The sequence below is a fragment of the Budorcas taxicolor genome, chromosome 15 (genome assembly GCF_023091745.1).
Source record: "Budorcas taxicolor isolate Tak-1 chromosome 15, Takin1.1, whole genome shotgun sequence".
Lineage (NCBI taxonomy): Eukaryota > Metazoa > Chordata > Mammalia > Artiodactyla > Bovidae > Budorcas > Budorcas taxicolor.
In genome coordinates this window covers 54,642,327-54,667,697 of record NC_068924.1, presented here as the reverse complement: position 1 = coordinate 54,667,697, position 25,371 = coordinate 54,642,327, and the positions used below count along the sequence as shown (strand labels likewise).

At 53.6% G+C, this 25,371-nt stretch overlaps 1 protein-coding gene across 1 annotated transcript in view; it reads right to left on the bottom strand.

Moving 5' to 3' along the window:
* Positions 1-25,371, bottom strand: part of MYO7A (myosin VIIA) — an 87,507-nt gene that overhangs the window by 49,713 nt on the left and 12,423 nt on the right. The window contains exons 4-18 of the mRNA XM_052652285.1: positions 24,578-24,762; positions 23,774-23,895; positions 23,528-23,670; positions 23,161-23,274; positions 21,637-21,790; positions 20,859-20,935; positions 20,205-20,324; positions 19,314-19,456; positions 18,149-18,359; positions 17,619-17,754; positions 13,605-13,711; positions 7,355-7,492; positions 4,635-4,793; positions 4,110-4,202; positions 838-932 (exon numbers count right to left, since the gene is read on the bottom strand). Of these exons, the coding sequence (XP_052508245.1) occupies positions 838-932; positions 4,110-4,202; positions 4,635-4,793; positions 7,355-7,492; positions 13,605-13,711; positions 17,619-17,754; positions 18,149-18,359; positions 19,314-19,456; positions 20,205-20,324; positions 20,859-20,935; positions 21,637-21,790; positions 23,161-23,274; positions 23,528-23,670; positions 23,774-23,895; positions 24,578-24,762 (1,997 nt within the window). The remainder of the gene's footprint in view (positions 1-837; positions 933-4,109; positions 4,203-4,634; positions 4,794-7,354; positions 7,493-13,604; positions 13,712-17,618; positions 17,755-18,148; positions 18,360-19,313; positions 19,457-20,204; positions 20,325-20,858; positions 20,936-21,636; positions 21,791-23,160; positions 23,275-23,527; positions 23,671-23,773; positions 23,896-24,577; positions 24,763-25,371) is intronic.

Here is a 25,371-nt window from a genome sequence, read left to right as displayed (position 1 = left end):
TTTATTACTAATTGTCTAACTCCCTCATTTTACATGTGAGGAAACTGAGACTCAGTGTGGTTGAGGCTAGAGCCCTGGTCTTCTGACGGAGCACCATGCTGTTCCCCTGCGCACACTAGGCCACTGCTACAGGCTGACAGTCATCCTTGACCTCATGGAGGACAAGAGGTCACATATCAAACAGCAGGTGTCTCCTGAACATAGAAATAAGAGGAGGAGTGAAGGATGGCTACCTCAATGTGGGTGAGTCCGTGAGCCAATGCCTGGATGCTCAAACAAATGAGGGCACAGCCATGGGAAAGGACGGACAAACAGGTGAATGGGTGGACCAAGGATGGCTGGACAGATGGGCGGATGGGAAGAGAAGGGGAGTGGCCAGATGAACTGAAAAAGGGGCAGGAAGTGTGGTTTTTGTGGAGCCTGAATCACACTCCGGAGTCAGCCCCACCCAACTGGGAGGTGATACAACTGTACACATGCCCCTCACACGGAATACAGGACAGACTGTGTAATTTACATGTATTTTACATGGAATATGGGACACACTGTGCAATTTACAAACCTCACAGCATCCACATCTGTGTCTCACAAGCCCATGTGCATAGGCGTGTATTACTGGGCATGTGGAATATAGATGGGTCCGTGTGTCTTAGTGTTCTCCCATGTTCACGTGATCCTGTGTGTATGCTTTGCACATGTGTGCATGTTTCTGTGTATGCACATGGGTGTTTATCCCCAGTGTCCACATGGGAGGAACCGCAGTGAGCCAAGCACATGTGCACAGGTGCATGCATGCACACACACGTTGGCAGAGGCAGAGCCCATCCAGACACAAACCTGTCTTTGAAGCCCCGGATGACTTTCTGGAGGAGGATGACTCTGTCGGTGATGGCCTTGTCCCGCTCCACCTCCAGCAGCATGTCATGGTGGTCCTGGAGGGCAGAGCCTCCTGAGCAGAGCCCCCCGCCAACCCCTCCAGTCCCAGAGCAGAGGCTGCCCCAGGTGGGCCCCTCTTCCTTCACCTAGGGCTCAGCTGGGACCTAATGGCTTCCAGCTCTGCTCTGGCACCATGGGGCAGCCTCCCTCAACCCCAAGTACAGACAGGTACTGTCATGGCTGGTTCCCAGAGGCCTGGATGGGACACATGGAGCAGGAGGGGCCCAACACGCACACACACTGACTCCATCCCAATGGCCATCTCTACCCTGAGACCTGGCTATTCTAGGTGTTTCTGTCATATCAGCCACTGACCTGGGCCAGGCCACCATCATTTCTCTCCTGGATCTTAGAAACAGTCTCCTGGCCTCTATCACACCCTCTCTGATGCCCCCTCAAGAAGGGATCTTACAGTAATACCCCATGCTTCCCAGAGTCAACTCAGGTCTTCTTCCTGAAACCTGGGCTCTCCACCATCAGGCCTTGCCCTCTTCTCCAACCCTCTCCTTCTCATCCCCAAGCCCCCAACCCTCACTCCGGTTGGACAAAACGTCATGGTTCATTCAATACATGAATCAAATATCTCCAGCTGCCCACCCTGTGCTTGGTGCTGGGTGGGGCTGCAGTAAACTAGGCAAACCTGGGCCCTGCCCCAGGGAGGCGGAGTCTGGAAGGGGATTCAGACACAGAATATCAGATAATCCATCAGATAATCACACCTTTGACTGTGTGGATCACAATAAACTGTGGAAAATTCTGAGAGAGATAGGAATAGCAGACCACCTAAGCTGCCTCTTGAGAAATCTGTATGCAGGTCAGGAAGCAACAGTTAGAACTGGACATGGAACAACAGACTGGTTCCAAATAGGGAAAGGAGTACATCAAGGCTGTATATTGTCACCATGCTTATTTAACTTATATGCAGAGTACATCATGAGAAACGCTGGACTGGAAGAAACACAAGCTGGAATCAAGATTGCCAGGAGAAATATCAATAACCTCAGATATGCAGATGACACCACCCTTATGGCAGAAAGTGAAGAGGAGCTAAAAAGCCTCTTGATGAAAGTGAAAGAGGAGAGGGAAAAAGTTGGCTTAAAGCTCAACATTCAGAAAATGAAGATCATGGCATCCGGTCCCATTACTTCATGGAAAATAGATGGGGAAACAGTGGAAACAGTGTCAGACTTTATTTTGGGGGGCTCCAAAATCACTGCAGATGGTGACTGCAGCCATGAAATTAAAAGACACTTGCTCCTTGGAAGAGAAGTTATGACCAACCTAGATAGTATATTCAAAAGCAGAGACATTACTTTGCCGACTAAGGTCCATCTAGTCAAGGCTATGGTTTTTCCTGTGGTCATGTATGGATGTGAGAGTTGGACTGTGAAGAAGGCTGAGCGCCGAAGAATTGATGCTTTTGAACTGTGGTGTTGGAGAAGACTCTTGAGAGTCCCTTGGACTGCAAGGAGATCCAACCAATCCATTCTGAAGGAGATCAACCCTGGGATTTATTTGGAAGGAATGATGCTGAAGCTGAAACTTCAGTATTTTGGCCACCTCATGAGAAGAGTTGACTCATTGGAAAAGACTCTGATGCTGGGAGGGATTGGGGGCAGGAGGAGAAGGGGACGACAGAGGATGAGATGGCTGGATGGCATCACTGACTCGATGGACGTGAGTCTGAGGGAACTCCGGGAGATGGTGATGGACAGGGAGGCCTGGTGTGCTGTGGTTCATAGGGTCACAAAGAGTCAGACACAACTGAGCGACTGAACTGAAACTGAAACTGAAACTGAATCACACCTACCAAGGTATCCAGGTCACATCACTTGGGGACAGGGCCTGGCACGGATGGGGGCTCAGCCAAGGCTTTCTGAATGAGTAAGTGAATGAATAAGAAGTAGATTTGGGGTCTGGAAACCACTGCCTACTTCTGAAGAGCCCAGAGAGGTGAGGATGTGGAGGACGTGGACGATGACAGTCCTCAGACATCGCTGGCACTAAATGTCATCATGCTATAAGCTTTCCCTCCCTTAATCACGTGAGCTGAGCATCAGGACTACAGGCTGGAAGCCCTGATCTCTGCTCCAGGGCAGTGCCTGACCTGGGGCACCTTGCTTCTACATGCTGCACCTCTGAAACGGGCATAATAATTCTACCTCATGGGCTGCTATGATGACTAAATGAGATGATGGACAAGAAGCGCCCACTTCCACTGGGGCCTAGCACACAGAGCAATGCTTTCCAGACAGCACTTGTGAGATGCAGAGGCAGGAAACGAGGGTTCAGGGAGATGAAGACACTGGCCCAGGCCCCTCAGCCACAGAGGCATCAGACTAGACCTCAGGACTCTCTCCAGCTGAGAGCTGGCTCCCCCTTCCCTCTCCCCGGCTGTCCTGGGCTGCCTGGGCCCCACCCTGTGCCAGAGGAAGGAGCTCTGACCCATCACCCGGGACAGCCGGAAATCTAGAACAGCAGAAATGGAAATGGGGAAGCCAGGGTTCACCCTGTCCCTGCGGTAGCTGTCCCACCTCCGCCATCTCCAGCAAGCTCTCCCGGCCCAGCTTCCTGCTCCCAGCCCTGCCCCCTCCCAGCTGCCAGCCCCCAGAGTCCTGCCCAGGCTGTGATGGGAGCCAGAGAGCCCTAGGTGCCAGTTCAGGGGGCACGGGGACAGGTCCAGGGACACTAGAGAGCAAGGTGGGTGGCACACAGCCAACCACAGCCCAGCATGAACCATGCCTGGCAGGAAACCAGAGGAAAGGACCAAAGATACACTCAAGAGTACCCCACCACAAGCACATCCAACTGTACAGATGGGAAAATGAGACCCAAGAAAAGGCCAGTGAGCTGCCCAAATTCCCAGGGCAGACCACCACAGGGTCCAGACTAAATCCAGGCCTCCCTGGTAAGGCCACCCCTGGCCTTTGGTTCCTCATGACCCCACCCGCAGGCTAGGGGTCAGAGAGGCCCTCAAATACCAACTGCCCCTCCACCACCCAGGAGGCCAGACCCCACACCTGCTCAGGGCTGGAGGAGCACAGAGGCCCAGCCCTGACCCCATTCTGGGCTGCAACTCCTCTATAGGGACCCCAAGACCTATTCCCCCCTGCCCCGCACCCCATGGAGTTCACAGCTCCCCCAAGGCAGACAGAGTCTGAGGCCATGCTCACCTTCAGAAAAATCTTGGTTTTGCCCATCTGCCAGTCATCATGGGTGCCTAGCACAGCTTCAGCCATGCGCTGACATGTCCCCCGAAGGTCGTCCTGGGTGGGGGCAGGCAGGGGGAGGGGTGCACAAGAGCTTGGGTGGTCCCACCAGTGGGACAGGCCACCTGGTATCCCTCCGAAGGCTGGGGGACAGAGATCTTGCTCCAGCTCTGCCCCTGACTCTGTGTGGCTCCAGCCGGTCCCGCCTTCTCTGACCCTCACTCTTCTCCTTAGCTCCGTCTGATGACTGTAAAACCCTCGCCTACAGCCAAGGCCCGCTCAGCACACGCGTGAAGTCCACGCCAGGCGAGCATGGCAATGGAAGCTCTCAGATGCCCTCCACTGCCTGACCCCAGTTTTCTCAGCCACACCTGAGGTGGCCAAGCTGATGGTGTGCCCAGCACAGTGTTCCAGTAAGAAAACTGGGACTTTTGCCGAGCCCAGGGCTGGTACCCTCCCTCCCACCACCTCTGCCCCCAGCCTGCGTACCTGCTTGTAGGCCGGCTTCACGCCAGGCAGCAGCACTCGGTACCGCTCCACAAACTCCACGAAGCTGTAGCGGATGGGGTAGCCGGCTCGGCGGATGCGGATGGTCTCCATCATGCCCGAGTACCGCAGCTGGCGCACACACAGGTGCCGGTCGAACAGCTGTCGGGCAAGGAGCCAAGGGCGTCAGTGCTGAAGGCTCCCGCTGGGAGACCAGCCCTACTCTGTGTTTTCCCGGCCCCAGACAGAGGCCCTGAGAGGCCAAGGTCACACAGAGCATGAGGAGCAAAGGCGGGACCAGACCCGGATCTGCAGTCCAAACCCATTGAGCAGCACAGAATGAGACCCTCACTCGGGATGAGCTGAGTGCATTGAAAGCAGAGGAGAGACAGCTTAACTGGGACATGTTGGGGGGCTTCATGGAAGAGAAGATTAGCTTTGTTCTAACTGCTGACAAAGGTCCACGTAGTTGAAGCTATGGTTTTTCCAATAGTCATGTACAGGTGTGAGAGTTGAACCATAAAGAAGGTTGAGCACCAAAGAATTGATGCTTTTGAACTGTGGTGCTGGATAAAACTCTTGAGAGTCCCTTGGACAACAAGGGGATCAAACCAGTCCATCCTAAAGGAAATCAACCCTGAATATTCACTGGAAGGACTGGTGCTGAAGCTGAAGCTCCAATACTTTGGCCACCTGATGCAAACAGCCAACTCATTGGAAAAGACCCTGACGTTGGGAAAGACTGAAGGCAGGAGGAGAAGGGGACAACAGAGGACAGGATGGTTGGATGACATCACTGACTCAATGGACATGAATCTGAGCAAGCTCCAGGAGATGGTGAAAGGCAGGGAAGCCTGGCGTGCTACAGTCCAGGGTCACAAAGAGTCAACACAGCTGAGCACCTGAACAACAAGCGTGACAGGAGAGAGTGCTGAAGCAGCAAGCACGTGCAGAGGCACAAAGTCATTTTTGTGACGGCCGCTGGGTTGGTGGAGAGGCTGGGAAAGGCCTCTCCGGTCACATGGGGGGATGTGACTGGGTCAGTTTGTGTTCGAGACCCATGTCTCTCCCTGCAGTGGGGAGGGGAATGGGAGTGAGGGGTTGGGAGGCTGGAGACTCAGGGAGGAGGTCTTGAAGCCAGGTCCAGGACAGAGACGCTGAGGTCTGGGCCCAAAGAAGTTTCAGGAGGAATCTGAGAGCAGGAGAGATGGTGCCCAACTGTAGGGCCCTGGCCTCAATCCCCTGGACCTCCTACCTTAGAGAGCAGCTCGCTGGAGCCCTCTGATTCTCACACCCCTGAAGACCGGATCCTGAGCCTTGGAGGGACTGGCCAGCCCACTCTGGGGAATGTTTCCAGGCAGGGGACAGGGCCAGCAGGCGGAAAGCTGACTTCCGCCACCTGTTTCCTCTCCATACAGGCACTTTCCCTGGCCCAGCGCTGGCCTCCCACCTTCCGTCCCTCGCAGACCCCAACTTCCCCTGGGCCTCCCCTCCTATCTCTGGGAAGTGTCTAGTGGTAAACAACACCTCCCAGAGTTGTGGAAGGAGAGCGCTCCTAGTAAGGGGCAGTCCAGGCTCCTGGCTCTGAACCTGTAGTCCCCAACCTCCTCGAGCTTCCCGTCCCACATCTCAAATGCGTGCTTAGTCACTCAGTCGTGTCCAACTCTTTGCAACCCCATGGACTGACTGTAGCCCACCAGGCTCCTCGGTCCATAGGGATTCTCCAGGCAAGCATACTGGAGTAGGTTGCTATGCCCTCCTTTAGGGGATCTTCCCAACCCAGATCAAACCCAGGTCTCCCACATTGCAGGTGGATTCTTTACTGTATGAACCACCAAGGAAGCCCACCAAATCTCAAATACTGGGCCATAAAGGTCCCTCCCTCACTGGCTGTTGAGAAAGTTGAATGACACTGTGGAGAGACAATCTAATCAGTTCTGTTCTGGGCACACAGAAAGGGCTCAACAGACGTTATTCAGAAAAGTCAGAAATGAAAATATTCCCAACTAGTCAGAGAAATTCAGGAAGGCTTCCAGGAGCAGGTAATCATTGGCAGAAGCAAAGGAGAGGGGACTTTCAAAGTTGGGACCACAGCAAGAACCATTTACTGAGTCCCTTCCTAGGCGCCAGGCAGTTTGTATGCATCATTGAACAGAATACTCCCAGGAGGTGGGTACAAGCAATCCTATTTCCATCTGAGAGGTATCTGAGGTATGAGAGAAAGAAGTGACTCCTCTACAGTCACCCTGCGGGAAGGTGGTGGAGTCAGGATTTGAATCAGCGTTTCACCTCATGCGAAGAGTTGACTCATTGAAAAAGACTCTGATGCTGGGAGGGATTGGGGGCAGGAGGAGAAGGGGACAACAGAGGATGAGATGGCCGGATGGCATCACTGACTCGATGGACGTGGGTCTGAGTGAACTCTGGGAGTTGGTGATGGACAGGGAGGCCTGGCGTGCTGCGATTCATGGGGTCGCAAAGAGTCGGACATGACTGAGCGACTGAACTGAACTGAACTGAACAGAGTCCAGGCTCTTTTCAGGGAACTGGGCTGTCTCCGGTAAAGAGGAAGTTTGTTCTGTAAGCCCCTCAGGGGCCCTGCCATTCGCATCAGGGGACAAAGTCTCCCGCAGCCCAGTCCACCCTGCTCCCTTGGCCTGGCCCCTCCCACCTCCCATCCCAGCTGTCTACCCCCACCCCCCATCCCTGCCAGGGCTGCTCACCATGGGCTTCTTGAACTCATTGGGCTTGATGCAGCGCACGAAGAAGGGCTGGCAGGCACCCAGTGTCCGCATCAGCAGCTCCAGCGACCGCTTAAACTGGCTGCTGAGTGTGGGCGAGCGCTTCCTGGTCTCGGCGCCCTGGGGGGACGGACCACAGCGATGGGAGGGGTTGACCCTCGCCCCTCCAGCCCTCCAGAAGGGAAGCAGGAGAGGAGGTCAGCAGTCAGGGCCTGAGACAGAGCCTCCCAAGGAAGCAGGCTGGCTGGACACGTAGGTTTTCCTATGACCACCTGGTCTGGGCTGGAACTTAGACCCCCCAAATACACCCCCATCTGGGAAGTCTCCCTGATTCTGAGTCCAGGAGCACTGAACAGAGAGTGAGGAGCCCTGGGGTCCCACTCTGGGCACTGAATGACTCCGGGCAAGACACATGCAGCCCCTCTCTAGTCTCTCTCCTCCCTTTGCCGTATAAACGAGTGGCCAGATCTCTGGACAATGGGGTCACCTCTAGAGGCAGGCTAGACAGACCTAACTTCAAGCTCGAGCTCACCACCTCTGAGCCCTGTGATTCTAGGCAGGTCACGAAGCAGCACTGGGCCTCAGTTTCCGAGATGGGGTAGTGCCATGTATCGAGCTGGTGCCAGGTCACAGCCTGCCCACAGCACTGCGCACCTGCTCAGGCCTTGGTCTGTGTAGACACTGCTGCTCCAGGAGAATGATATCTTACACAGAAAACCAGCTCCTGGACTGATCTTCAGCATGAGGGGGAAGCAGTTGTACTTGGGGATATCCTGATTCTCCACCATTAGGAAGCCCATGAGTCAACAGCCACCCAGCAAGGCGGGGGCGCTGCCCACACCCTCTGTCCTGCCTGTTGGATTAACAGGTCAGCAGCAGGCGGGCGGGGCAGACACACATAAGCCTCCTAAGAAGGCGCACAGCTGGCCTTTGGCCGCCGTCCAGCACCGAGGCCAAAGGGCCCCGTGCTCCACCAGCCGCTATCTGCAGGAACTAGCCCGTGACCCCCCGCACTTCCTGCCCTGTAGGGGTCCCCCTCTCAGAACACTGTGAGATGAGGTGGGGTCCTAGGGGAGAACCTGAGCAACAAGCAGGCAGCAGACAAACAGCAGAACACTCAGACCCAGAAACTGGACGTGGAGACCAGATTCGATTCCAAAGCACCTTGACGTTACTGTTTTCCTGGCAATTTCTTTGGATGAGAATTTTTTAATAAGTGAATTTGATTGTGATTTTAAGGTTTTCTCCTTTAAATGAGTTATTGTATCTGATATCCTGTAGCACCAAACACTGGGGATGCAGATATCAATGGGTGAGGTGTGTTGGGTGAGGTGTGTTGGGTGAGGGAGAGGAACTTAACCCATGCTAGAGTGAGATCAGATGCCCCGGGACTGAAATGAAACTTGTCAAGAAGTAGCAAATCCTTGTTATTCTGAAATTTGCTGTGTTTTCCACTATAGTGTTATCTAGAATTAGGATTCTCCCAAGAGAAGCTGGAGACTATTTTGCACAGGGGTTGGGTGAATGTCAAGTCTGCGACTCCACATCTGCCCTAGCACCTAACCCAGCAGCAGCACCAGGTGACCCCCACAAGTCAGGGGGAAGCTGTCCAAGTGGGGCTGTACCCAGCCTACATTAGAGGCCTTGCCATAAGCACATGTGTGTGCACACACGGAGCGCAAACACAACAGATACATAGCACACACAGTACATATATATAGACACATACACACAAATGTACACACATATACACACAGAGACAGGACACACACATACATACCACAGATAAACACCGCACACACCACACCTACACAGGCACACACGACACATATACACAACACACAAAGCATGAGCACAGGTACAACACGCACAAACAACACACACACACACACACAGGGCACATCCTTCTCTGTTTGTGATCAGCACACTGGAACCACTCCTCTCTGTCTTTCCCGCTGAGCTATGAGCCCCCGAGAGGACAGGCGGGTTTGCCTTGCTTACTACCGTGCCCCAGGGCCTGACACAACAACAGTCAGCAACAATTTGCTGAACTGAAGTGGTGCTGAACTGGTTGCTCACATTCAAGGGCTCCTAGAAACTGTCCAGCTGCTCAGGCCACAGGTCTAGGGGCCATCCCCAACCCCTCCTTTCTCATATCCAATATGCAGCAAACCTGATTGACTTTACCTCCAAAATGGGTCCAGAATCTGACGCCCTTAACCACTTCCTCCACCGTCAGCCTGATCCAGGCTGCCTGAATGGCTCTCCTGCTGTTGCAATAACCTCCAAACTAGTCTCCCTGTTTCTGCCCCCAACACTGACCTCTACCCCACTATCAACACAGCAGCCTGAATGAGGCTGTTCAAACACCAATCCAGTCATGTCTCCCCTCTCCCAACTGACTCAAAACCCTCAATGGCTCCCCAGTTCACTCAGCATGAATACCAAGGTCCTTTGTAAGAACCAGCACTGTCCCACAGGATCAGGTCCCAGTTATCTCCAGCCCCTCCACCACCTCACTCCCTCCCTTCCAGCCACTCCTGACTCTGTGCTCTTCCTATGATGCACCAGACAGGTTGGGGGCTTATAAAGCACTTTGGGGCTTTGCAGTTGCTGTTCCCTCCCTGCACTGCTTTTCCTCCAGAATGCACGTGGTTGGCTTCCTCACCTCCTCACCAACCTCTCCGTAAGGCCTTTCCTGATCCCTCTTCACAACTGCAAAATCCCACCACTGGCTCGCCTCCCTCCATTTTTCCCGTCTCATATATCACCATCTGACTTATGATAATTCACTTATTTGCTTATTAACTACATCTCCCTTCTGCTAGAGGGTAAGTCCCATGACGACAGAGGATTTCAGTTTTGTTCACTACTGTGTCCCCAGGACACAGGACAATATCTGGCATATGATGGGCACTCAACAGGTATTTCTGATGGAAGGAAGGAGTAGGTGGGGGCTATGAGCCCACTTTCGTGGCCACCTGGTTTCTGATTTGGTTTTATTTCATTGAGGGGAAAGGTCATCTTTTCCAACATTTGTTGTTTTCTGGGATAATGTGCAGATATTTAGGGATGGGGTAAAGGCAGAAATGAGAAATCCAAAGGTCTGTGTTAAGTGATTCCATGGAGGGGATGTGAGAGGCAGGTACCTGAATGTAATGTGATTGGAGCTGGGAGGTCAGTGGCAGGAGATGCCTCCTGCATGAAGAGTGAATAAGTTTCCTGTGGACTCAGCTCAGTGGGGACATGTGCCTTGATTGGGGGTTAGGGCTCCATACCCTGGAAGAAACACCATGCTTTTGGCTTACTGCTCCCCTCCAGCAGTAATGATTGGGGTGGGGCTTCCCAGGGCACCCCAAGATCCAGACACAAGAGTCAAAAGGCAGAATCCAGGCACTGGGGACCTGCACAGGACATAGGTTTTATCACTGAAAGGATGTGGACCTCCACCCTAAGGAGAGCACAGCAATCAGTATACCGTCATCCAATAAAATTTGACTCAGCATCCACACTTCACCAAGCCAATCTCCTTGTGCTTTTAACAGAGCTATCATTTTTCCAACAGAAACAAAGCATTTTCTTAAGACACACTCTCACAGACAGCATGCTACAGTGAAAAGGAGCAGGAACTCGAAAGCCTCACTTTAGCCTTCACTTGTCCATGACCTTGGCCAAGTCCTGGCCGCTCCCCGAGATAGAAAAGTGAAAGTGTCAGTCGCTCAGTTGTGTCCAGCTCTTTGTGATCCCATAGACAGTAGCCTGCCAGGATCCTCTGTCCATGGGGTTTCCCAGGCAAGAATACTAGAGTGGGTTGCCATTTTCTCCTCCAGGGGATCTTCCTGAACCAGGGATCAAACCCACATCTCACACATTGGCAGATGGATTCTTTACCATCTGAGCCACCAAACCTGGATCAAATCCCTGTGTGTCACCAGCTGTGTGACCTCAAACAAGTACCCTGGCCTCTCTGTAAAGTGGGGACAATAGTAATCACTCATGAGGGAGTCACAGGGAATGAATGAGATGAGAAATATGTGTGTGTAGCTCACAGGCTGGCCCAGAAGAGCAAAAGTGATTGTTATCAAATTGATCCCTGCCATGTTCTAATCCTGTGCTCCAAAAACTCCCTTGGGGGTGGGCATTTCTGGATGCTGCCCACCCCCAACACCCCCTGCCCCCGTCCCAGTCTTATGCTGGAACCTCTCCATGGTTCCTCTGCAAGTAGGTTCCCAGAGTCCAGGGAAAGGAGACTCAGAACAGGAAACTTCACAGGGAGATCCCCACAGCCTCCAGGGGCTTGGAAAGAGAGGTAGGAGGACAAGTGGGTTCAGTGGCCTTTGAAGACTGCCCAGGAATGCATGAGCTTGGCAGGGCAGCTGGGTCTACAAGAGGAAAGACTGAGAGAACCCAGAGTCATTCCTATCTCACTAACTCTGCGACCTGCAGTGTGTGGGCTTCGGGGTGGGGACTACCGGTGCTGAGCTTCAGGCACCTGCACCCTCAGGTGCAGTGGCCCTATGCTCCTCCCATCAGCCAGCTGGGCACAGTGTTGGCCTGGAGCCAACCCATGGCAGAGAACCTCTGTCCAGACATGACATGCCACAGGCCCTGCTCTGCAGCTGTGGCTTTGTGAATTGTGCCAGGACTCTGCCAGGCACAAGGCAGGAGGGGGATGCCAGACACGCAGGAAGGGGGATTCAGCATTAAGACTGAAAGTGAAAGGATGTCAGAGCTAAGCAGAGAGGAAATCAAAGGTAGAGAAGAGGTCAGAGCTATGCTGCTGCTAAGGTTACCCCGCATCTCTGGAGCCCAGAGCACCTTGGGAGTTACATAGCCTGGAGCTGGTTGTCAGGACACACCAAGAATGCTGTCCAGGACCTTCGGAGGACCAGGGTAGGGGGTGGTGTCCAGTCCCGTCTCCCTCAGATGCTGTAACTTGGAGTGAACCACACACCACCTCTGAGCTTCAGTCCCCATCTGCAAAATGCAGAAACTACCACCTGCCCCTCCTGCTTCACAAGGTTAATCAGAGGCTCTGACTGAGTCTCGGATGTAGAACCCCTTTGCAGGGCCTGATGGGAAGAGCAGGCCTTGATACCTCCAGAGACTCAAGGGAGCAGAGAACTTGGTAGACAAGGTTTTGGGTCCCAGCCTGGGCCCCAGTTCACTGGGCAAGTCTCATCTCTTTCTCTAGGACTCAGTTTCCTCCTTTAAGAAACTGAGATGCCTGCAGTCCACACAACTCAGTAAACAAAGGTCAAACCACTCCACAAATCATTCCACAAAAACACACACTCCACAAAAATAAATGAAAACCAAACAACAACAACAATGGCCCTTTCCCCAAGCCTCAGTGCCGTGGGGGCCAAGGACACAGCCCAGTCCCAAGGGCCACTGAGGCCTCTCACGCCATCCTCCATCCCCGACTGGGGTCTTTTACCTTCACAGAAGCTGCTGAGTGGCGGAGAGTGCCCGATGAATAACCACAGAGAAACTACAACAGGAACCACAGCGCACAGTGGCGGCGAGATGGGGTGGGGGGCAAGGAGAAGGTGGTGGGTCAGAAAACAAGAGGGCAAAACCCACCAGGGAGAGGGGACGAACCTTGGGGCAGCAGGGCTTCTGGGGGGTGGGGCAACACAGGCAGCTGGACAGGCACGGAGGGGGCCACGGCTCTGCCCTCCGGCGAGTCCCTCCTGCTCTCTCCAGGCCATGGGACAGGAGGAAATTACAGAACAAAAGGGCATACAATCCAGCAGGCAGTCCAGCAGACTACCATTCCAGGGACAAAGAAAACACCAAGGGTGGGAAATTCTCTATCCCCCATGTGGGATCCAGGGCTGGTGAAAATAGGCTTTTGTGCCCGTTTCTCTCAACACCCCCACACCCATCCACATCCTCAAGGGTAGACGTTCCCCCTTCACCCACACTCCGTTAGTGGCTAGAGGGTCGGAGAGGGGACCCCAAAACTGAGTCCTGATCAGGCTCTGCTCTGCCACATCTCATGTGATCCTTCTCTGGGCCTTGCACCCCACCTGCACCCCCTAATTTAGTACAAGAGGACCAGATAGGAGGATCTTGGAGGCCCCCCAGCCTGGAACCACAGCAAAGCACTGCCCCCACTGTGTGGCCAGAGGAGCTCAGCTGAAGCCGCTAGACAAGGGGATGCCTAGACACAGGCCCGGCTTCTGGGGGCCCTGCCTGCCCAATGAAAGCCACACCCCCATGTTACCATGGCGACGTCAGCCTGGAAGATCTGCTTGATGAACTTGTTCCTGGAGGAGTGCACCAGCTGGATGATGTCTCCATGCAGGGTGTCCCGGTTCTTCTCCAGGAAGCCTGGGCAGTACCACAGAGCGGTCACACACTGTAACTCCAGTGGCCTCCCCCCAACAAGACTCACCCCCTTCCCAAAACCACCATGCCTTGTCCACAAAGACCCTCAAAATCCCTCTAGTTCAACCACATCCACTTTACAGTGGGGGACTCTGGGGCCAAGAGAGGACAGCTGCTTGCCCAAGGTCACAGAGAAAGCAAGGGGCAGAGCCAGAGCTAGAACTCAGTCTCCCCAGCCACACGCTGCCCCCCTCTTCCAGGCCTGGGCAATGAGAAGGGAGGATGTCTCAGTCCCCGGGAGGGAGTGGGGCTACCTTTTCCACTGAACCACCCCAATGTCTGAAATGCTAGCTTTAATCTTTTGAACAAACACGAGATAGGCTGGGGCACTGGGGCGTGGGATCCTTTACTGGAGTGCTTGCACCTGGACAAAGCTCTCCCTGAGCAACAGAAACAAAGAAGCTACTAGACTAAAAAATAACCGCAGCGCATGTGCAGCTTGGGCAGTTATGAACAGTAAGATACAAAAAGGCTACAAACCAACTACCATTTCTGCTTCTGCTGGGAGCAAAAGCAGGACATTGCCTTGGGGCCCTGCACACAGCACCAAGAGTGTGAGCAGGCCACGCCAGCCACCCCTCCAGCCCGACCCATCTCACCAATCCACCCCCACCCTCACCTCAAGGAACCAGTCTCCCCGACTCAGGGAGCCAGCAAGGGCATGTGTTTCTTGTTTGAGCTCCCTCACTCCCTCATGCTGCAGCACAAACCTCAGTAAAGCCTTGCCTGAACTTCTTGCCTGGCTTCTTATCAATTTCTATGGATTAGAGTCCAAGGACCCAGATTGGTAACAAAGGTGTCAAAAACTTTCCTTAAGTGGGTCCCCTAGGAGAGAATGCAAGTTCGTCTGGTACCAGCTAATAGTAAAGGAATGAAAGTAAACGTACCTTGATTTTGGATATTGCCCTCACAGCTGTAATGCTCACAACTTCCCCTGTATATGTGGGACAGGTGGAGATTATCTTCCCCAACCCAGACAAGGAAAAAATCAATGTGCAGAGAAGCTAAGCAAACTGTCTAACACCCACAGCAAACTGGGGGCGGAGTTAAGAGCTGAGTCCAGGAGCCCAGGCACCAGTCCAGGGAGGCTCCCTGCACCACAGAGACTCCAAAGAGGGCTGCCATTCCCAGGCCTGAGGATTTAGGAGCTGGTTAATGGGGTCCTTGATAGGGTGGGGCAGAAGATGGGGTGCCTGAGGAGGAGGAACCCTGCAGAGAAGCAGCATCCTTTCCCCCAGACTCAGACTGCCCTGGCTGGTGGACAGCACAGAGACCCAGTGTGGGGCTGCCCACCTGACATCTGGGGACGGGTGAGCGGCACCCAGTACCGGAAGTGGGGCTCTGAAGCTAGGATGGAATTGTAGGGCCCTAATTAAAGCATAAAGAAGGCTGAGCACCAAAGAATTGATGCTTTTGAATTATGGGGCTGGAGAAGACTCTTTAGAGTCCTCTGGACTGCAAGGAGATCAAATCAGTCAATTCTAGGGAAAATCAACCCTGAATATTCATTGAAAGGACTAATGCTGAAGCTCCAATACTTTGGCCACCTGATGCGAAGAGCAGACTCATTGGAAAAGACCTTGATGCTGGGAAAGACTGAAAGCAGGAGAAGGTGGTGGCAGAGGATGAGATGGTTAGATAGCATCCCTGACTCAATAGACATGAATCCAAGCAAACTCCAGGAGATAGTAGAGGACAGGGGAGGCTGGCGTGCTGCAGTCCATGGGGTCGCAAAGAGTTGGACGTGACTTAGTGACTGAACAACAGCAAATTAAAGCTCTATGACAGACTCACTATGGGGTCCTAGAGAGTCCAGTTCTGGCCCTTCTGTTCCTTATCTTTTGAATGAACATGATGTATCCATGAACTCTTGCTCCTTTTTGGATCACCTAAACCACTCATGTTTTAAATAAAATGCCTAACTAAAACAGTGTTCTATGAACAGAAAATGCCGACAGAATTGTTAAAAGTAGCTCAGAAATGATTAGTGACCTTAGGCAAGTCATTTCCCTCTCGGGGCCTCAGTTTCCAAATCCATAAAAGCAGATGAGTCTTCTGTTCCCTCCAGATCTAATAATAGTCTATAATTTTATAAGTGAGTGGAGTTCACTCAATTCTCATTTTCATATCCCCAGCAACAGTATGAAGTTTGAAGCCTGGCCAATGACTGTTAGTTGACCTGAACTGAAAACGCCCTCTCTTACTCTAAACAGCAGATCCATTTGCTTACCCAACAGGCCTTCAAACTTAACGTTGGCTTCCTACTGTCTAACAGGAGGGTCAGATCTCACACCTGCTATTTTAAGGAAGGCTGATGCCCCTCTGATCCCATACCTACCGCATGGCTCACTCTCTGCCTTCTGGACCAATTCAACAAGGAAGTGTGAAACCGGTGGCTCTTTGCTTGTTGAGAATTTCACTGACTTTGGCTGTGGGAGGGACCCTTCAGGACTGCAGGCAGTAGGACAGACACATCCCACAGCTGATCCCCACTCAAGGTCAGCTCTTTGCACCAGGGTGGGAGGGGTGGAGTTGGCAAGGGCAGTCTGCAGGCTTTTGACAGACCATGTAAGAATTCCAAAGGGAAAAACTTAACTATGTTCTGACCTTCTTCCTCACTTTTAGCTTTAAAAGGAGCCCAATTATATCTCCCAGGTGAAAAGAAGATGCAAGTCCTTCAAAGACCAAACTCGGTCTTGTTGCTCAAAGACTGTTGGTGGCTAACTGTGCTGGTTCTAGATCTGGCTTTGCACCCAGCAGGCTGTGGGAATCTACAAACAGTTAACTGCTCCTTCTGAGCCTCGCTTTCCCCTTATGTGCAAAGGAGTGTTGAGCCCATACAAAGAACTGAAACCAGGGCTAAAGAAGATACTGTACACCCATGATCACTTGGACTGCAAGGAGATCAACCCTGAATATTCACTGGAAGGACTGACGTTGAAGCTGAATCACCAATACTTTGGCCACCTGATGCAAAGAGTCAACTCACTGGAAAAAACTCTGATGCAGGGGAAGATTGAAGGCAAAAGGAGAAGAGGGCAGCAGAGGATGAGATGGTTGGATGGCATCACTGACTCAATGGATATGAATCTGAGCAAACTCTGGGAGATAGTGGAGGACGGTGAAGACTGGCGTGCTGCAGTCCACAGGGTCGCAAAGAGTTGGACACACTTTGGCGACTGAACAGCAACGCCATGTTCACAACAGCACTATCCATAGCAGCCAAAAGGCGGAAACAATCCAACTGTCCATCAACAGATGAATGGATAAATAAACGGTGCTGTGTATGTGTGTGTATATGTATATGTATATGCAACAGAATATTATTGTCATAAAAAGGGCCAAATTCTGACACATGCTACAACATGGATGAACCTTGAGGGTATTACGCTAAGTGAAATAAGCCAGACACAAAAGGATGAATACTGTATGTTTCGCTTATATGAGGTACTTGAATAGTTAGATACGTAGAGGCAGAGAGTAGAGTAGAGGTTATCAGGGACTGGGGGTGAGGGGAGGATGCAGAGTTACTGTTTCGTGCATACAGAGCCCCTGTTTGGGGTGATGGATAGACTCTGGAGAGTGGTGACAACTGCACAATATCGTGAGTGTAGTAAATGCTACTGAATTGCAAACCTAAAAATTGTTAAAATGGTTAATTTTATATTACATATATTTTAACAAAATTTTATAAACTCTGAAAAAAAACAGCACTGAACCCAACGTTTTCTAACATCCCTTCCCTCTTCGTATTTCAGCACTCTGGTGTCTGTCCTGGGCTGGAGAAGGGGAAGGAAGGGAGGGAACACAGGCAAAGAGAGACAGCCAGCCCCGGGGGGCCCTCCTATACCTTGACTCTCATAGTAAACGATGCCTGCAAAGTGGTTGATCCCAAACTGGGTCTCGTGATTGTTCTTGGGGGGAATGTAGTTCGAGTTGAGCTTGTGCTGGGAGTTGAGCTTATGCAACATGGTGGTGTCCGTGCCCTGTGGGAACCGAGGAGCACCCATCAAGCTCTCCCTCTCCTCCCCACCCCACTCTCCACCAGGCCCTATTGCCTCTCCTGCCCTCTGTCTTTTCACCCCCCTTCTGTCTTTCCCAAGAGCCTCCCTCCCTTTATTTATATCCCAACACAGAAGCTCTCTGGGCCTCCGTTTCCCCATCTGTGAAGTGGGTAAATTGGAATTACAAAACCTTGAAAGTACATCCCAGTATAGGAAATCTTTTTCCCAAGATTAAAATCATGCAAGTAGCCCCTCCCCGACTCCAAGACATATTCTGTGCCTGGAGCACCTATTCTGTGCCAGTGGCATACTTGGATCTTCATCGTATGGAGGGAAGGAGTCTCGTCTGCCCTGCCCTGCCCTGCCCCAGGCCCACCTTGGGGAACTTGCTCTCCTCATCGATGAGGGAGATGATGTTCATGGGTTTGTTGGCGATCATGTCCAGGGCGTCCTGGTTGTCTGTGAACTCGATGTGCAGCCAGTCAATGCTCTCCAGGTCATACTCCTCCTGCTCCAGCTTGAACACATGCCGCACGAAGAACTGCTGCAGGTGCTCATTGGCAAAGTTGATGCAGAGCTGCTCAAAGCTGCAGGAATGGGGCAGGGGACAGGGGGGCAGCAGGGGAGGGGGAGGGGTGTTCAGGCCCTGCCTTGGCACTCAGGGGTGACCCCAGCCTCATGTTCAGTGTGCCCGTGGGATTTTCAGTCTCCAACCTCCTCCATGACAGAAGAGGGCATGAAGGCCCAGCAAGGGCACAGGACTCACCCAAGGTCACTGAGTGAGTCAGAGGAGAGTTAAGGATGGATTACCAGGCCCTGGGAAAGGGCTGGCCAATGGGCACCACACCCCTGGTAGAGCACCCAGAAGAGGAAGAGCCAAGGCACTGGGGAGGTGGGCCTCAAAGATTCAAAGCATCAGCAGATATGGGAAGGGGGCTCATGAGATCTGGCAAGCAAGGCCTTGAGGGTGACATCTCTGAGCCACCAACTCAGCATTCTCCCTGGTGACTAACACTTCGTGTGTTCTGGGTAGAGAGAGGGCTTTGAGACACCTCAACATTATAGGAATTGAAGTGACTCACCAGGGGTAACATAGCTAAAAAGTGGGGCAAGGCCAGCTGCCTCTAGCCCCAGCATTCTCCTGGGCCTGCTCCATCCATCTGCACTTCACATGGCCCCCCAAGAGGGGTGGGACATCAAGCATGGCCAAGACCCCCATCTCAAACATTGCTCAGTCTCAGCCTCACTTGCTTTGAGGCATCTTGCAGCTTGGAAATGGACCAATGGGCAATGGGGAATAGAGTGTCACAATGGGTAAAAGCCTTTGCCCCACCACCACACTGGCCTCAGCTGGCCCAGGGACTGGAGGGGATGGGGAGGAAGGGGAAGGGCCCCCAAGATTCTGTGTCTGGAGTCACATTTTTCAACAGCCTGGAAGAGTGTGCTTGGGACTAGCTAAATGTAGTTTAAAGGGAGAGATGTGATCTGTAAGTCCACACTTTTAGAAGAAAATTCCCATAAGACACAGCCCCATGTGGTACCTGTTCACTGCAAAGTTCTCGAACCCAAAAATGTCCAGGAGACCGATGGACCGGCGAGAGTTCTTCACTTCCTGGGAAGGGGGCTTATAAATGGCTGCATTGATCTTGTCCACAATCCACACGAAGAGCCGCCCGTAGATGCCCTGAAGGGAGATGCGGCTGCATAAGCCACAGCTTCCCAGGGAGACTGGCCGGACACCTTCCCTGGGCCTCGGAGGCCTCACTCTAGCCCCTTCCTGCTGCAGGAAACCTCCACGTCTTTATTCCAGCTGTTCCCTCTGCCTGGAGCACCCTCTCCTGTCTGAATAACGTCTGCTTGTTTTTCAAAGCTCTATGGAGATATCAGCTCCACCAAGAAACCTCCCCTTCCCTTCCTTGGAAGTTTCAGCTCCCACCCCTCCAACCATGTCTCCTCTACAACTCTGTCTCCAGGGTCCCAGAGCCCAGCACAGGGCCTGGCACAGGGCAAGGGCTCAATGGATGACAAAATGGCAGGACTGGGGGGCCTCCCCACCTGGCCCATTCCCTCTGTGGGGTCTTCTTTAGAAGGAGAGACCAGAGAGGGTATCCACAGGGCTGGGAATAGCACAGCAGACTGAATAGCCAGCAAATATGATTCAGCATGAAGCAGGCCAGGGTTGGAAGGCCTCAGGTCACCAGAGCTGTTCGGGCCCTTGAAGAACACAAGTCCCAGCCCCTTGTGGGATGGACGAATCAGGCTCAGGGGGAAGGCACACTCTTGTCCAGGCCCCAGAGAGCCAGTGGCTAGAGCTGGACCCAAGGGCAGAGCGGGGTCAAGGCTGACATCCCTCCAGCTCTGTGGGTTCCTCGGCTCCTGCCCATCAACAACCCAGCCTCTCATGGGACAAGGAGAGCAGGCGGCCACTCCACCTTGACGAAGGCGTCTCGCACGTCCAGCGCCTGCTCCTTGCTGAGCGGAGTGGACACTGTCTCCCCGCGAGTGATGAGGGTACGGCTAGTCAGGCAGTTCATCAGGTCTGGGGGGTTCACCTGGTGGGGCAACATCCAGGCGCTCACGCAGCCCCCTGCCAGCCCGCCCCTCCCTCGGCCACACCTAGAACCCCTCCCGCTTTCCAGTCAGGCCTGGCCCAGCCTGCTCCCTCCACTTGGAAAGCCCTCCACAGCCCACAGCCCAATCCTCCCCAGTCATCAAAACCACCCAAATGCCTCTCTCCTCCAGCCCCTTCCCACCCCCAGGATGTCACCTGTCCCTCCAGGGCTGGCTCCACTGGCTCAGATTCTGACTTTATTCATCCCAGTTTTCCAACTCAAGGCAGAGGCTAGTATATATTTACTAAAAGACTGACTGACCCGCTCAGGGCCCCCAGACCCCCACCCTCTCCAGGGGCAGCTCTGCTAGGTCTCCACTCCTCCTCTGGGGCCCGGTGCCAGCACAGATCCTGCCCACAGCTGGTTGGTTCTCAGTGCTGAACTCCCAGGATTCTCCAAGCAGAGGGCCCCAGCTCCCTGAGCCAGAAGTCAACACCGTCCCTCTGAGAGAAAGAACAGCAGGCTCTCACTGACCTCCAGCAAGGATGCGGCCGTGGCCAGGGATGGCGAGAAGAGGACCTCGCAGGCATCCAGGTTTTCAAACGTGCGGTCTGTCAGCAGCACGAGGCACAGCGTCAGGCAAGGGAGGTGGGCTGGGGGACAGCCTAGGGCAACGGGGTAGCTCTGCCCATGCTCAGGGGGACTGCCCTGTCTATGGAGGGCACCAGCACCATGATTAAATGCTTTTCTGGGCTAATAGCTGTCTGACGAGTGTTGTCTCCATGAGCCATGGGCACCATGAGGGCAAGAAGCAGGAATGCCCAGCATCTGGCCCCTTGCCTGACATCCAAGTAAGCAGACCCTGGCAATCATGCCCCATGCCACCTCCCATGACCCCTACTCCAGACGCCCAGAGTAAGCAGGGACTCCTGACACAGGCCTGGTGAACTTGCCTTGCTCTGGGCCTGACACCATCTGCCCTTCCCCAGACGTGCCCTACTCTGTCAGGCCTAGGACCTTTGCACAGCTCTTGTTTCTGCTCAGTGCACCCATTCTCCATGTCTCTGTCTTTCAAGACTCATTAGACTGTGAGCGCCTTAGATCTGGGATCATTCATTCATTCACTGAGCAAACTTTCCTAGGGCTCTTGCTTGGTCCAGGAACCATGCTGGACACCAGAGCAAGAGCAGAGTGGGCCTGGCACCACCTCCCAGCCTGGCACACTGTCAGTGCCCTGGGAGTGCTGGACGAGAGAACGCATTTCCTTCGCTAGTCTTCCCTCCTCACTAGAGATGGCCGCTGGGTCCCTCACCCTCATACTGCAGGTTGCCCAGGTGCAGGATGGCAGCTAGAAGCTTCGAGATCTCCCAGTTCTCTGTGTCAGTGAACATGAGCACCTTCATGGCCGAGCGGATGTTGGCATATTCCTGGCTGTCCTCGCGGCCCTCACAGGTTACACAGTTACCCTGGTGGGAGGAAGTTGGAAAGTGGGGAGCAGGAGGGTGTCACAGAGACCATAGGTTACCCCAGAGAGGCAGTGCCTGGACTGGGCCAGCCTGGGTTTCCGGGCACTGACCTCACCTAGGACTCCTCCAGAAAATCTAGAAAGCTCCTAGCTGGGCTTCTCAAGAACACATTCCTGCATCAGGGGAGCCTGGACGCCCCTTCTTCCCAAGAGTAAGAGGAGCCAGATCACTGATGCCAGGCCTGCCATGCCACCCTGCCCTGCAGTCACAGCACCAAGATTTTACCATGCCCCTTACCCCCTGTGGACACACACTCTCAGGGACTTGAACCCCTCACCAGGTGCAGCCTGGGGTGGAAGGTGGGGTGGTGACTGTCAACAGGCAGGGTGTCAAAGGGTCTGCCCCACTGTGTGTGCCTATGAGACGTGTGTGTGTGTGTCCAAGTGTGCCAGCCAGCTAAAGGAAGTGTCCAGGAAGGCCTGTCACACCTGCAACACACACACACACAACTTTGTTGTCCCATATCTCTCATGTGCTATAGCCCATATTTGTGTCCACGCGGCTGGCCAAGCTTGGGTCTAAACAACCAGGCATGGGCTCCTCCCAGGGCAAAGGAAGCCAGTGCCCCCCAGGCCAGCCTGCAATGTGCATGGCCCCTCACTGGCACTGAGTGGCAGCAAAGGCCTCTGGCCCCCTTATCCTTGGTGGCCAGACCCCAGCAAGAGGCTGGCACCAGGGCCCAGCAACCAGTTAGCACCCAAGGCTGAAGCCACAGCAGCCTGTGCTCCACAATCCTGGGGGAGCCCTGGCAGAGGTCACAGTCTCCACGACCTCAAAGACTAAAGTACCACAACACATGTGTGCAGGCAGGGCCTAGTGTGCATACACGTGGGCACATGCGTGTCTATGAGTCCCTGGGTCCGGGACACCTACACATTTAGGAATGTGTGTGTCTGTGGCAGGCTTCCCAGGTGACGCTAGTGGTAAAGGACCTGCTGCCAAGGTAAGAGGTATAAGAGACGCAGGTTCGATCCCTGGGCCAGGAAGATCCCCTAGAGGAGGGCATGCCAACCCACTTCAGTATTCTTGCTTGGAGAATCCCATGAACAGAGGAGCCTGGAGGGCTACAGTCCATGGGGTCACAACGAGTCAGACACAACTGAAGCGTTATTACTAGTATCTGCAGCGAGAATTCATCTAGATGGGTGGGGGAGCAAGTGTGTGCCCACATGGGGAACATGCTTTACGGTGGGCTGGTGCCTGTCAGAGGATGAAAGAAAGCCCACAGCAAAGTTCCCACCCACCAGGCCTGGAGCTGGGGAGGGGCTGGGACAGGTGTCCCCCTCCCCGGGTGCCCACCTGGGCCTCACCATGGCCAAGTAGTTATAGTCTGTGGCCTGGCCCAGGCCCAGCTTCTTCTTCTGCTCCTCATTCATGCCCTCCAGCATGCAGTAGAACACGTGGTAATTCCTTTCATCCGGGGCCTGAAAACGTGGGCACAAGGTGTTGGGGGACGGGAGGGCAGGACAGGGCCATTGGGCAGCAGACAATCAGACTATAAACAGTTCACTGTTTTAACAAGTGTCTCATGAAAAAGGCCCCATGGGTGGGTTTCCTGATGGGATCCCAGGCCCTGAGGCAAGCAAGCAGGAACACAGGGACAAGCAAGACTATGCAAAGTGCACCCCATACTCCGCACCCCGAGTCAGGGGTTCCTGTGCAGGGGCTCAGGCCCACCTGGCGACAGACTCGTGACTTCTCCAGCAGGTACTGCTCGATCCTGGCGCCCTCGATGGCGCCCCGCTTGTTGAAGTGGATGTCAATGTACTTCCCGAAGCGGCTTGAGTTGTCGTTGCGGATGGTCTTAGCATTCCCAAACGCTGCAAGGGTAGGAGAGAATCACGGGTCATGGGTCACAGTCATGGTCAACTCCCCCCACTGCCCCACAGCCACCCTGCTCCTCCCTGAGTGCCCCAGTCTTACCTTCCAAGATGGGAGTTGCTTCCAGCACCTGCTGCTCAATCCACGAGTGCTGCCCACTGATGGCCGCCAGGAACTGCAGGATCAGCTTCGTGCTCTCTGTCTTCCCCGCCCCCGACTCCCCACTGCAGAGGAGACACAGGCAGAGGCGGGACCTGTTACAGCTGCTGTCCCACTCCAGTCAGCTCCTCATCAGTAAAACAGGCTGAAACTAAGGACCTTTCAGGGCTTCCCTGGTAGTTCAGATGGTAAAAAATCTGCCTACATTGCGGGAGACCTGGGTTCAATCCCTGGGTTGGGAAGATCCCCAGGAGGAGGGCATGGTGACCCACTCCAGTATTCTTGCCTGGAGAATTCTATGGACAGAGGAGCCTGGTGGGCTACAGTCCATGGAGTCTCAAAGAGTCAGACATGACTAAGTGACAAACACTTTATTTTCAAGGACTTTTCAAACCTGGGGAAGGTAAAAGGAGCTCAGTTAACTTTCCTTCCCCTCCAGTTATACTGCCACACAGAATGGCATTAACTTTGTCAATGCTCTGTCAATTAAGTAAGCATGTCAATGCTTTGTCCTTTTATCCTCTGCCCAAGAGAGAATGGGAGCCTGAGATTGCAACTGACCATACCTTAACAGGAGCCAGCAGTAAGGTTGGCATCGAAAGCTAACATGAGCTCTGGTGACATTAATAGAGATATAAGGCCTGGGAAAGAGGAGGTGATTCTCTATATTATGAGGCATTAGCAGGAGCATAGAGCAGGAGTTCTAGGGGCTAAGCCTGGCGCTCCATGCTGGTGCTGGGTGCCCACCTGATAATGCAGCACTGGTCACGGCTGTTGCGCTTCATATTGAAGTAGCAATTGTCAGCAATGGCAAAGATGTGGGGGGGCATCTCTCCAATCTTCTTGTTGGTATACTGGCGGATGTGTTCTGGCGAGTAGATAGAGAGCAGCTGGTAGGGGTTCACAGCCACCAGGATGGAGCCCGTGTAGGTCTGTGGGCAACAAGGAACAGAGAGCTCATCCCTTCCTATGTAGGGGGGCTCTGATTCTAAGCTCTCAGGCTCTGCCCTACTCTGTCCCTCTGGAAGTCAGAGCACTGGCTTTGGTGCTGGAATCCTACCTCCCTATAAGGTGGGCAGTGGGGGGTGTGTAGGCAGCGGGCTTCAGGTTAGCATTGGGCCGGCTCAGAGTAGGTGCTTAGAAACATTTAATGAAAGGAGGAAGCAGGGGGCGGGGGAGGGAAGGAGGGTCTCGAAGCCTCGATTTCCTTATCTTTATCTGTAAAATGGGTATAATATAACTGTCTATGAAGATTAAAGAAGATAGTGGACTTTAAAATTCATAGCACCCTGCAGGTAATCCTCAAAGGCTGACTCCCACCTTTGCCTCCAAACCCTGCACCTCAACCTATGGGAGTAAAATTCACAAACTGGACCTTTCCAGAGCGGAGGAGATGGGTAGGTGAGAAGGGAGTGGAACGAAGCCATCAAGAGCTAAAGGGGCTGGGTGGGCCCCCGTCTCTGCAGCACTGCCCCTGCAGTCTGGGTGCAGCCACCCTGGGTGGTGTGGGCACAGGGGCCAGACACACCTCAGAGACCCTT